This window comes from Argentina silus (genome assembly GCF_951799395.1).
Source record: "Argentina silus genome assembly, chromosome: 4".
Taxonomy (NCBI): Eukaryota; Metazoa; Chordata; class Actinopteri; order Argentiniformes; family Argentinidae; genus Argentina; species Argentina silus.
In genome coordinates, this window is record NC_139658.1 from 3,622,035 (window position 1) to 3,635,394 (window position 13,360).

General features: G+C 41.7%; 1 protein-coding gene across 1 annotated transcript in view; it reads right to left on the reverse strand.

Annotated features, from left to right (window-relative positions):
- Positions 1-1,323: 1,323 nt before the first annotated feature.
- The window catches only part of synpra (synaptoporin a), a gene marked incomplete at both ends in the record, with an annotated part of 25,558 nt that continues 13,521 nt past the window's right edge, over positions 1,324-13,360 (reverse strand). Inside the window, 4 exons of the mRNA XM_083668107.1 lie at positions 1,324-1,581; positions 4,721-4,912; positions 5,254-5,452; positions 6,656-6,780. Coding sequence (XP_083524233.1) covers positions 1,324-1,581; positions 4,721-4,912; positions 5,254-5,452; positions 6,656-6,780 — 774 coding nt within the window. The remainder of the gene's footprint in view (positions 1,582-4,720; positions 4,913-5,253; positions 5,453-6,655; positions 6,781-13,360) is intronic.

Here is a 13,360-nt window from a genome sequence, read left to right on the forward strand (position 1 = left end):
GTGTTCAGGAATGGTGATGCACACACAAGCTTGGCTGAGCCCATTGTTCTAAATGCAACCGTTTCTCAGTGGACCCTTACTACAGGAGGAGAATGACATTATTCATAATTTCACAGCAGTCTGAGCACAGCATAGAAAACAACTGCTTCCATTGAACCATGAGTGACCATTTGTAAACTGAGAGGGTAGGAACACTCTTTGCTCTTTTCAATTATTAACACAAACATTAAAAAAAAACGTCTCACAAACCCTTTTTACACGATGGGGCATCTTGTGCAATGAAAAGGTAACTTTTTATGGGAAAAAGAAAGCAATTCTTTATTTGTCCACGAAAACTTCACTTGAGTCCTTTCTAAATAATAATACTCTGATCTTGAATAATCTAAATAATAATAAAAGTAAAAGTTTTCTTAGAAAAAAATAAAAGTAAATACAAGCTTAGAAACAAACTTCAAATAATGGAAAAGGACCATATTTTACAATCAGACAGATTAAAATAAAATAGATTAAAATCCTGCCAGTTTTGAATATTTAGAATGTGCACAAATAGGCATAGCAACACACAGCACAATTTCATGCACTTAGTCAACGCGATATAAGAAACCTCAAGAATTATACAAATGGAGACCACTTTTTTTTTCTTCTATGACAGTGCAAACCAGTTTGTAAAAGGTCTGTGGCATATCACCTACCACAGAGAAAGAGAAAACTGCTAACTTTAACCACAGGCACCAACAATCAGGAAAACAACAGAAAAAAACAAGCTAAGTCTTAAAATGAAGTAATTTTTGTACAATACTCAAAAATACTTACAACTGGTGTACCAATCAACAACTGTACCAATGGACAATTCCTGTACTCTGTCACCAGAATACCTCTATATTTGAACTGCATGTTAGTCATTTAGACAAACGAGGACCACCTTTATATCTTTTTCAAAAAAAATGTGCACAGACAGAACATCAACAAAGTGATGCATCAGAAGGTTTACCCCACCCTCAAAGAGATACAACAGGATATTTGTATAAATTCAGCCACTGGTTCTCAAAATGTGCGCTCACAAACTCATGTAATAACTATATGTGCCACACGCATGCCAGGTGAATATTGCTATAATATAATAAGATAGCTGTTTCAAATGAGCATTTGTTTCTACTATGGCTCATTACTTAGAGAAAATCCTCAACCAAGAAAAGCTTTAGGAAAGGTTTTGCATTACAGCCGACGATTTGACACAAACATCCCGTAGCATCTCTTTAAGCCCCCCGACCCCCTTTTATTTGCCTTTATATTGAAAGCAGAGGTGCCTATCAAACTACAAGGCTACATCTGATTGGAGTAGGAGGTGGGGCCGCCCACCTGGCTGTATTCTGATGCCTGCTCTAGGTCTCCCTGGGCACTGAATCCTCCTCCTGATTGGTCAAAGCTGCCCTGGTTGTAGGGCTGCTGGTTTAAGGTCCCGGCCTGTTTTTCTGGCGCCCCGCCAGGGTACCGAGCTGCGCCACCTTTGTGCCAGCCAGTCTCCTTGAAGACGAACCAGATGTTACCTGCCCATAGGACAAAGTTTAGGAAGCCAAAGACCTGGAGGAGAGAAGGATAGAGAGAGAGAGAGAGAGAGAGAGAGAGAGAGAGAGAGAGAGAATAATGATGATAATAATAATAATAATAATAATAATAATAATAAACTTTATTTATATAGCACATTTTTAAAACAGTTACAAAGTGCTTTACAAATGTGCAGATAAAACAGATATGCAAATAAAAACAAAAATATAAGTAGGAAAACAGTATTAAACATATTAAAAAGAATAAGGACAGCATCAATTAAAAGCTAGTCTATAAAACATAGTTTTAAGAAGAGATTTAAAAGAAAATACCAATCTTGCTAGCTGAATATCCCCAGGCAGGTTGTTCCAGAGTCTAGGGGCCCTAATGGCAAAGGCACGGGCACCTTTTGTCTAGAGTCTAGACTCCGGAATGGCCAGAAGGGCCCTGCCTGAGGATCTTGGGCTGCACTGAGGCTCTTAGGGGATTAAAATGTTAGAAATATAGTCTGGTGCCAGAGCCAGTTGAGCCTTAAAAGTGATCAGTAAAATCTTTAAATCAATTCAGGTAACTAGTGTAGTGAGGCTAACATTGAGGTGATGTGGTCTATTTTCCTATTACTGGTTAAAAGCATAGCTGCTGCATTTTGGACTATCTGTAACCATGAGAGGGACTTTTTACTGAGGGAAGAATAGAGGGAGTTGCAATAATCTAAACGAGATGAGATGAATGCATGGATGACTTTTTCTAGATTGGTAAATAACAAGAAAGGCTCTATTTTGGAAATGTTTCTTAACTGATAAAAACATGACTGTACAACTGTTTTGATTTGTTTCTGGAAATTGAGGTCAGCATAAAAAATATAAATAGTATGATCGATTGTATCAAAGGCTGCACTAAGATCTCCACTAAGAAGGAGAATTAAAATGGAACACTGACCTGAATCAGCTGCTAAAAGTAGGTTGTTTGTGACTTTAAGTAGAGCAGTTTCAGTGCTATGACAGGGGCGAAAACCAGATTGGAACTTTTCAAATAAAACATTTCTATTCAGATAGTTAGTCAGGTGATTATAGATAACCTTCTCTAAACTCTGGATAAAATATTTATTTTTTAGAAATGGGTCTATAATTGTTTAAAACTGATGGGTCCAGACTTTTTAAGAAGCGGTTGGACACTTAAAGTAAGCACACTTAAAGTAAGGCGGTACTGAGCCAGTGGCCATTAATAATAGCTATTAATAATAGCCAAAATGCTGGGGCAGACTGTTTCCATTACTTCTTTTAGTAGTCTAGTAGGGACAATATCTAGGGGACAAGAAGAGGATTTCATGTGTGATACAATCTTGATATGGGTTTCATCTGATACAGGAACAAATGAATCCAGGTTTGCCACCAATTGGTAAGTAACAGTCAGGTCATGTATGGGAGGGATGATCTGGTCTCTGATATTTAACATTTTCTTAATAAAGAATAGCAAGGTCTCACATTCTTTGGGAGAATGGTTGGTAACCTTGTTTAGTGGGGCATTCACAATTCTGTCGATAGTACTAAACAGTATTCTTGGATTATGAAAGGTCTCGGAGAACAAAATGTAGGAATTTCACCCTTGTGAAATAAGATGTATTGTAGTTCCAAAAGCGTTCAGTCAATTAAAAAGTTTATTGTCCAAGCAAAATAGTATTGTATGGTGCACTGAGTATACCGGGTAATGAAAGGCAGCTGAAATACAACTGTTTAGAGACCCCAAAGGTGTGGTGAGCTGAAAGTGGGAGTGGTTAACAACAGCCTTCCTGTCCACCTTTCAAGTGGCAGATAGCAGTTTCAGAGGTGTCACTGAGGCGTCATTGTTCACATATGGTGAGTAGACAGACCTGTTTGATTAGCATTATTATTGATAAAATTTCCTTACAAGAAATACTTTTCTCTCACTTTCTTTACAGAAGCATTCAATTCCTTCATCAGTTCCTTCAAGCGAATGTGGAAAACGCTGAGTCCTTCCATTTTCTTTCGTCCTTTCTACACTCTCTTTTTAAGGCGTGGGTGCTTTCATTTAGCCAGGGAGTGGCTCTGTCCAACCATTTGTTCTTGGTCTTAAATACTATTAGAACTATCTAACAGATCAACAGTCTGATGGGAGGGAACGGGAGCAGTTGAAGCGGCAATACTTTTTGAAAACGCCGAAACAGAATAGCTTTATGGTCAGACACATGAATATCTTTTGTCTCTACACCAGTAGTAAGACGAGAGATCATCACAAGGTCAAGGGTGTAACCTTTTAGATGTGTGGAATCTCTTACAGACTGAACAAGATCAAAAGATTCAATAAGGTTAGTGAAATCAGAGGCCGGTGCATTTGAGGGGCAACAAACATGGACATCCCCCAATATACAAACTCTGTCATATTTGGGCATGATGAGGGACAAAAGCTCAGAAAACTCTACAATGTACTCCCTATTTGCTTTTGGATGTCTGTATACTAAGACACAAAGCAACGGGACACTACTACTGATTGTAAAGCATAGCAATTCAAACGAGGAGAAGTTACCAAAAGAAATAGGGGAGCATTTGAAATCACTTTTGTGGATGACTGCTACTCTACCAGACAGCCTGGGTTGGTGAAAGTGAGAGAAATTTGGGGAGTGGCTTCGACTAGAACGGCAAAGTCACCCTGGTTCAACCATGTCTCTGTAACCATAAAAAAGTCTAATTCGTGAGAAGTAATGAAATCATGGCAAATAAATGACTTATTTGACAGGGACCTTACATTCAGAAGACCAACATTGACAGCTTTAGTTGAAGTAGTGATAGGCTGTAAAGGCATGTAAGGTAAAACAACTAAATTATTCATATTGGCTCCAGCAGGTCTGGAGAGAGAGGCTATACCGTCTTGATTTTATGGTAGAAGATGATAGGATCAATAGAGAAAATACTACTGGATCCACTGGTATATACTGTGTCATTAAAATCATGAATGGGGGACAGTAGATCAGAAGCATTTCCTACCATACAAAGGTGACATTGGATTGCATTTCATTGTAGTGTACTATGAACTGTGATGTTCAGTTCACCTAACATCAAAGATGTTAGGTGAACTGAACAGCATTCAGATAAAAATGTGAATACCTATGTTATATATGGCATGTGATGTGTGTGCAGTGTACAGTATTGTGACTCACCACGGAGGTGTTGAGGCCTGACCAACGAGGTCCCTGCATGGAGCCACACCTGTTGGTCTGGACCTTACAGGCAGAGATGAGCAGCTGCACCTCATCTGGGTCTGTGGCCACCTTGACGTCTGACAGGGCCTTGGCCCAGGCCGAGGAGCTCACCAGCCACAAGAAGGAGAACACCACTGTCACTATGAAGTCCTGATGAAGGAGAGGGGAGGAGAATAGGAGAGGGACTTTATATGCTATATACAAGAAGCTTTTTTAGCTGGTATTTGCCTATGAAACCATCTGATAACATTGCTTTCTGTTGCTTGCCTCTAGGAATTCTACACAATGGATTACAACTCTATTTGGTAGCAAATGGTATGTAGTGGTGCTTGTTTTAATGAGTTTCCAAGACACAAAAGAGTAGTTATCAGGTAGTTATGTACCTTAGTTGAGTTCAAACAGTTTCTGTGGTTTGGAAGAGTGTGTGTTCCTAAGACGAAATTAGTGAAAATTAAACACAACAATGAGAAGGGCAAAGGTCATGTGCTCACGATGAAGGGTCCTCGGTTGTTCTCACGATACTTGTTCTGGAAGAAGATGTAGACGATGGTGGCCATGAGGGAGTAGAGGAAGGCGAACACCGCAATGGTGACGAAGAACTCTGCCGAGGAGGAATAGTCCCCGATGAGGAAGAGCTGCTCTCTCCTCAGCCCCTCGCAAAGGGGCGCCTCAAAGGACACCTGATGCAATCTGACACAGAGGGGGCGGTGGGATGCATAGGGGGAGGCAGGGGAATCAGAACTATGTAATCTCAATTCAACAAAATAAGCACAGCAACTCACCCACTCATCTAGAATTGGTGGGGGCCCCTCCTACAACTACAGTGATTGGGATTGTTAGAGTAACATTTACTTCCATTTCCCTTACCATCTCTTCCTATGGAATTCCGCTCTACTGTAGGACAGAGGGATTTGAAGAGAACTTTAAAACATCAACCACACAGAACCTGAAATCAGAGTCTCTCTGTTTCACCGTAGGAGCATACAGCCATCTAGTACAAATAGCAGGCTCAAGGAGAGAAGACAGCCTGAAACTCTTGAAAGCATTCTCCACACAGTCCATTGGAGACAGTATATCAAGTGGAGTTACAGCCGATATGCTACTGCCTGCAACAGTGTATTTTAATGATAAGGTCAGGGTGTCTTTTGTGTGTCTCTACAAGTGGGTGTTTTTTTCTCTCTCTAAGAGAGCTAGGCTTTCTTATGTCTCAGGGGGAAATAGTTGCAAAGCTAGTCTACAGACCATTTCAGGCATTTATGTGCTTGAATCTGTCTAGCCTTCATTGCACATTGTTTGGCTGTATAAATGTCTTTCAGAGTGCCACACACATGGGTTTAATTGGCTCCACTAAATCTTTCATTAGGTGTCAGAAATTACATTTGAAATGGTTTTAATTATCAACCCGCTAGGCTAGGCAGAATTGTATGCATTGAAGGGGATACATAAATACTATATGTACAGTACACAGCCACAAACACACAGGCACAGGCACGTGCACAAGCATGCACACACACACATGGACACACACACACACACACACACACACACATGCACACACAGGATTTTAATTAGCAACAGGAGCTGGAGATTCCTATTATCTTTGAATTCATTAAACATTATGGGGCTGCGCTGGAAATGGAGAGAAAAATGCCTCCAACCCTAAATGTGCTCATATAGCAGAACAAAACAAAGGGTTGAAAAACAATCCATTACATATATGACCCACTTTTTTAAGTACTATATATATCTTCCTGTGAAGTGCACCAACAAATCATTTCACCACTCCAGACATAATTTAGAGTGGCTCGTTGAAGCCACTGAGTGAGGGGTGAAGGGGTACATAGTCAGACAGACAGACACACCTAACATCAGAAACAACATCGGAGTCTGTACCTGAAAGGATAGGCAAAGTTGATGCCGATGCTGAGGTTGCTGCTGGTCTTGTCCACACAGTCGACACTAACCCGCAGCTGCCCAGTGTAGCCTCCACATGTTGCAAACGCAAAGATGGCAAAAAGCTGCGGAGACACACAACCAGACAAACACAACTTTACCGAACTGCAGACAGTTCATTCCTGCACTTAAAATAGGCACATTAAGTCTGTCTGAGTCTAAAATGGGATCCATGACGGTTTGTAGATCAGTAGAGAAACGTCAACAGCTATCAATAATAAGTTCATACAATATTGCATCCTAAGCATGAAAAAGTCTGTGGATTCTGTCTGGGTGTAAGAGACAAGAGGAAGGATATGAAAGGAGCTGTTTAGACAGGGGAGATGGAGGGTCTGTGGTGATTGTCACCCCAGTGTCACTCTCAAACACACCTCACACACACACACACACACACACACACACACACACACACACGCATGCACGCGAGCACGCACTCACACACACACACCAAACACACACACACACACACACACACACACACACACACACACACACACTTCCTCTGACCTCAAAACTCTCAGATATACAAAATGCAACCCCAGAAGGCATGCTTTATGAAGATAAACAATATGCTAATCACACGTAATGTCCCCATGGACATGACAAGGAGAGTGAAACACAAATGATAGTCAACAACAGTGAATGAATCATCTGATTACTTTGGCAGTGTGAGGGGGCGTTATTGTGATTGCTAATGCTAAGGACAAAACAAACAAGAACCTTGCACAGATGGTGTTGTTGATGTAATTTCCTCCATATTACACATTCTCCAATAATTCTTAACTAAAGGTTAAACTCAAAAGCTACTAGCTCTAATCCTTCCCAAAAATGTTGCTGACCAAGCAAAGGCGGGGGTCAATTTCAATTATGCCTGCTCCCAAACAAACAGGTAATTAATTCCCGGGCACTACTTGTTTGCCCAGCAGTGTCAGGGACAAGGACAGGCACAGGAAAACTGTTACTGAAAATGCTGTCTGAATGACCCACTAGGGACAGTGACTACTTTTCTACGACTCTCGCTCTGGCCATCTTCTTCCCCGTTCCCTCCCCCCACCCCTTTCTCTCTCTTTCTCACTCTCTCTTATTCTCTCAGCATTGAGGTCTGTCTGACTGTCTGTCTGTCTGTCTGTCTGTCTGTCTGCCTGCCTGCCTGCCTGCCTGTCTGTCTGTCTATCTGCCTGCCTGCCTGCCTGCCTGCCTGTCTGTCTGTCTGTCTGTCTGTCTGTCTGCCTGTCTGTCTGTCTGTCTGTCTGTCTGTCTGTCTGTCTGTCTGTCTGTCTGTCTGTCTGTCTCTTTTGTTCTCTCCTTTCACCTTCTCTTCATTTGCCATCTAAGGTGATTTCTGCCAGCAATGTGTAGGCTATACAAAACAACAAAGATGAAAGAGAAGAGATATAATGACAAAAGAGAAAAGAGAGAACACTGTAAGGCATAAGCAGCTCCACCAACTACTGGAATCTAGAATAAACTAGTCTCCAGTGAAACCATCACATTGCCTTACCTGCATTCTCCAGAGTAGAAACTATTTTCAATGAGAACGACTTCTATGGGAGTATACATTCTGGCCATAATGAAACACATTAGTAATGCATTGAGAGCAGAATTGGCTCCTGCAAAGGGGTTAGAACTCTCACCCCTCTCCTGTAGAGCTGCTTTTGAGCCTGCACTTATTCAATGTGTGGAGACTGAGAAATAAAGAGCAAGGCCTTCTCACTGCTGGGAATGAGATTTTCTTGGAATGAGATTACTCTTCAGCAGATGACTCAGATGTCAATGTTCCATTATGAAACAAATAGATGTGTGAGAGTATTATATTCATACATTTGCCTGCATCATCCTCCCAGCACAGGTAATATGTTATCAACATGCTGCATACAAAATAGCTGACTGTTATCAATCCATCCGACTAGCTATCAGCTACCTCCTGGCCTATTCAAAGCACATGTTAATATCATTTTGCAGATAATTGCTACAGTCACAAGGTTAGAGTTCAAAGGTGAGGCTATTATAACTCCCAAACTCTTGGCTACTCAGTTTCAGACATGCATTGTATCACTTCAAGTGTGTTGACACATTATATGATTTTACATTTACATTTTTACATTCTTGACATTTAGCAGACACCTTTATCCAAATACATTTGTCTAAGTAAGTGAATCATCTATCCATCAGTGATCATAAGAAAAATAAATCTATGCTAGGACCAGGGGCCATTGGCAGTCACAATGCTAGAAGAAGGTATTTTAATTTATTTACAGTAGAGAAACTGTACAGGGGGTAGTCGGGATGAAGAGGTCTTTAAGAGGGACAGTTAAGATGTAGCCTGAAGAGATTGGACTTCAGTCTACGGCGAAAGATAGGTAGTGACTCTGCAGTCTTGACCACAGTGGGAAGCTCGTTCCACCAGTGGGGCGCCAGGACAGTGAAAAGCTGTGACCAAGTAGCGTGACTGCTGCATCCACGTAGAGGCCAGGTGGCCAGCCGAGGTGGAAGAGCGGAGTGATCGGGCAGGGGTTTGGGGGCTGACCATTGCTTGCAAGTAGGGAGGAGCTGTTCCCTAGGCGAGCACCAGGGTCTTGAATCTGATGCAAGCTGCTACCGGGAGCCAGTGAAGGGTGCGAATGAGGGGGGTGACATGACCGGGAGCCAGTGAAGGGTGCGAAGTAAGGGGGGTGACATGAGCAAATAGTTTTCTTGTTTTCTGCCAATCAGTATGCACTGATAGTCATCCCCTGAGCTGGTGGGAACTTCAGTATCTGTCTGACAGTGATCGCAGTATTCCCCCTGCACTCCTGCACTCAATGATGACCTCATCACCATTCTGAGTCAGAGAAATTCCTGGACATCATTAGGCTTCCACACCACGAGGCATGCTCACAATAAAACCACAGTCTCTCCTAGGGGTAGTTACAGAGACTCAAGATGCACATACACACACACACACACACACACACACACACACACACACACATACACACACACACACACACACACACACACACACACACACACACACACACACACTCCCTCCGTCCCGCCAACTTGATACAGCCTAGTCTGTTGTCTGGAATATTTACCAGCTTTGTCTGGGAATTCTGACAACAGACCATGAGAGAATTCCCATGCAGCTACTGAGCCACTCCTAAGAGGACTACAGTGGGAGTCTCAGTCACATTCATAACCAAGCACTACTCATCTGCAATATCTTGATCCCAGCCCTCCATCCAGAGTCATGAGAGTTGTAGTAGTTTTCATTAGTAGGACAACAATCACTGCCCATCATACAGCATATGTCTAGTGTTTATGGATTAAAAGGAATTTCAGTGAAGCTGTTTACTGTGGTGAGAATGCACCGACACGTACACGGCAGGCTTCAACAGTAGCAGCCTAGGGAGTCATAGCTGTCATACTGTCATACATAGCATACAGTGTAAACATATATACCATTTACAGCTGTACAGGGTACCTTTAAAGTGATATTAGATCATGACATTTCACACATTTCACACAGTAATTGTGGTCATTGCAGGCATTTCCCATTTTTCCCTGGAAAAAGTTGCATCTCTGTTTACAAATCCCCCAGCATTCCAGAGAAATAAATGTGAAATGGCATTTCAGAGAACCCTAACATGTAGTCAACCAGGAAGGTGAAATATTCCTTAAAACATAAAACTGTTAGGCTGGATTGAATACACTTATTGCAAAGGAGATAAACATTTTTTTCATTGCACCTTATCATTGATAATGCAGAAAACACATGATCATTGTCACAAATCCTCAGCATTTTATTTGCAAAAGTCAACTTATTTCACTGGTTTTTAGCAATGAAGTGCGATATAATGCCTTTATTATCTGGATCTCACATGTTAAAATACATCTGTTACTGCCACTATTATAACAATTTTTTTTTTACAGAATACTGGACCATACCTGATTAACTACAGTATATTTACTGTATGAAACTTGGACTTACCGGAGCAAATATAACCATACACATTTAAAAAGGTAAATACAATCCAGTCTCGTCACACAGGAGGTTTTCCAGTAGCTCTCTCTCCCATCCTACTAATGAAACCGAAGGAAGAATAATGTCCCTAAAGACCGAAAAGGATTGTGTGTCTCTATCCCCCTCTCTCTCTCTCTTTCTCTCTCTTTCTTTACCTCCCTCCCTCCCTCTGTCCCCCTCTCTCTCTCTCTCTTTCTCTCTCTCTCTTTACCTCCCTCCCTCCCTCTGTCCCCCTCTCTCTCTCTCTCTTTCTCTCTCTCTCTTTACCTCCCTCCCTCCCTCTGTCCCCCCCTCTCTCTCTCTCTTTCTCTCTCTCTCTTTACCTCCCTCCCTCCCTCCCTCTGTCCCCCTCTCTCCTGGAGTAAAACAAAGAATACTGAGAGATACAGAAAAGTGAGAGGAATATAAGAGAGGAAGATGCTGGCACCTATCAGGTTGTGGTAGTAACAGAGAGGGTGAGAGACTCATCCAGTAATGACACGCACGCACGCACGCACGCGTACACACACACACAAACACACACCCCCCAAGTAAAACTACACTTCAGCATCCCACCCCTTTTGAGATCAACACACCGTAACATCCCATACTCACTGCAGCATTATGACAATCATAGATATACTGTAATAGACCTACCAGTTACACTAAACCATTCAAATACAGCACCAACATAACAGATAGTACTACACCTTACAATGCTATACATCAATATGGCAGACAAGAATCACAGGGCATACCATAACAACCACACTGAATCAACACCCCATCATGCCAAACCATTTTGAGCAACACCAACAATGACCTCACCACAGGTGTGCAAAAATAACTCACAGTGAACACCAATCACACCGGACCTAATTAGTTAATTACGTGAACCCAACGGGAGGACATAGCAAACATGTCTCCACCAGAAATGATTGTTGTTGAAATCCTATTTATTAGTAATGAAATGATGTGTCACAAGTTGTCATTAGAGCTGTGGTCAGAGGAGGCTGTTATTATTGGGAAAGACATTGTTTTGTTCTGTGTTTCCACGCTTCATTAGCATAGGCAGATTGACTATCTGGCCTACTACTCTGACGCTAACAGTGTCATTGCTCTTAATGAACATGATGACCTACTCTGCTAATGAAACAGCACTCTCAAATACCAGAGCATTAGTCTGAGGAGAAGTTGTTATTTATGTTACTGTATCACAATCACAAATGCAACAGGTAGAATTTACCTGGTAGAGTTTCATTACAATAAGTAAATAATATGGCCAGCACTCTCAAATAGAAAAATAAATGATGGCTTAAGGCATAATCAGCATAGTCACTGTGGACGCGTTTCGGCGTTTCGTAAGAGTTTCATTATAGACATTTGATTGTTTCTCATGTTTCTAAGTTCCTACCCCTGGACACTTCTTGTACTGTAGATCTGAACAGATTGAATGGGTTGCAGCATGGTGGAGCTATTAATATATTGTTTAAACCCATCCTTTCAGATCTATGACAAGTGTCTACTGTCTAGACGTAAGGGCAAGAGAGTGATTTTGAAGGAGGGAGATATTTGTGAAATTGTGACACTAAAACAAGATTCGCTACCTGCAATCTCTATGATTGGATTAGCTGATACAATGGCCAGCGCCGGTGTTCTTTAAGAGAGGTGATAAAACAATAAAACACAATGAAATCTAATGCTATTGCGCTTTTCCCTCTCTTCTTGTGTGAATTATGACATATATATTGATCGTTGGAAGACTGAAAAACACAAAGGACAAACAGTGACAAATGGAGTATCATTTTGTATAAATGCAATAATTTTAGTGTGCTCCAACAACCCTGTAGGGCCTATAGCAGAGGTAGATATTAAAGGTTGGCTGAACCTGCTTTAGAAAGAGTAGAGAAAGTATCAGCAACCCAAACGTTTCCTTCCCTCAGAGTCCCTGGACTAATGGGGTGATACCAATGCTATCAGCTGTGATCTGGAGAAATCAGGGGGGTATGACAGTTTAATATGGCATAGCTTTTTAATCCCATTGTAAAAAATACAACCAGAACAACTCCCTGTGGCAATGATCGATGAGAATCCAACTACAGCTACATGAAAGAAACTGTGATTTCATGCATTACATTGTATAGGCCCATCTCATACCAAAATAACAACACAATACAAGGAAAGAATGAGTATCTCCTATACAGTCCTTTCCCAGACAGACATTTTTATGCTTCCAAAGAGTACTGAAGCAGTTGTGTATCTCAAGATATGGACGGGACGGATTATTCTCGAAACTGACTGACATGGCAGCTTTAAGGTTCAGTAGTCAAATCATCTCCCAATGGTCACCCAAAGCACTGAACATAGGTCGTTCCCTCAAGGATGAAATAACAATAGGCTCCAATCTCTGCTTTGGACCATCTCTCACTATCCACATCCAAGCAGGAATATACTCCTCTGTGGTGTGTGAGGACTATACCCAGACATAATAAGAAAATAAAAATGGATTCCTAGCTCTGCTTAGTCATCACAGTGTAATAACCTCAAAGCAGGGCCAGGCTAGCTCCTGCTCTCTCTCCTCAGTGTCACTGGCAATACTGCTGTGGGCCTCTATAAGAATGGCGCCAGGTGCTGTGGCCGGGGGCTGGTGTCATTGGAAC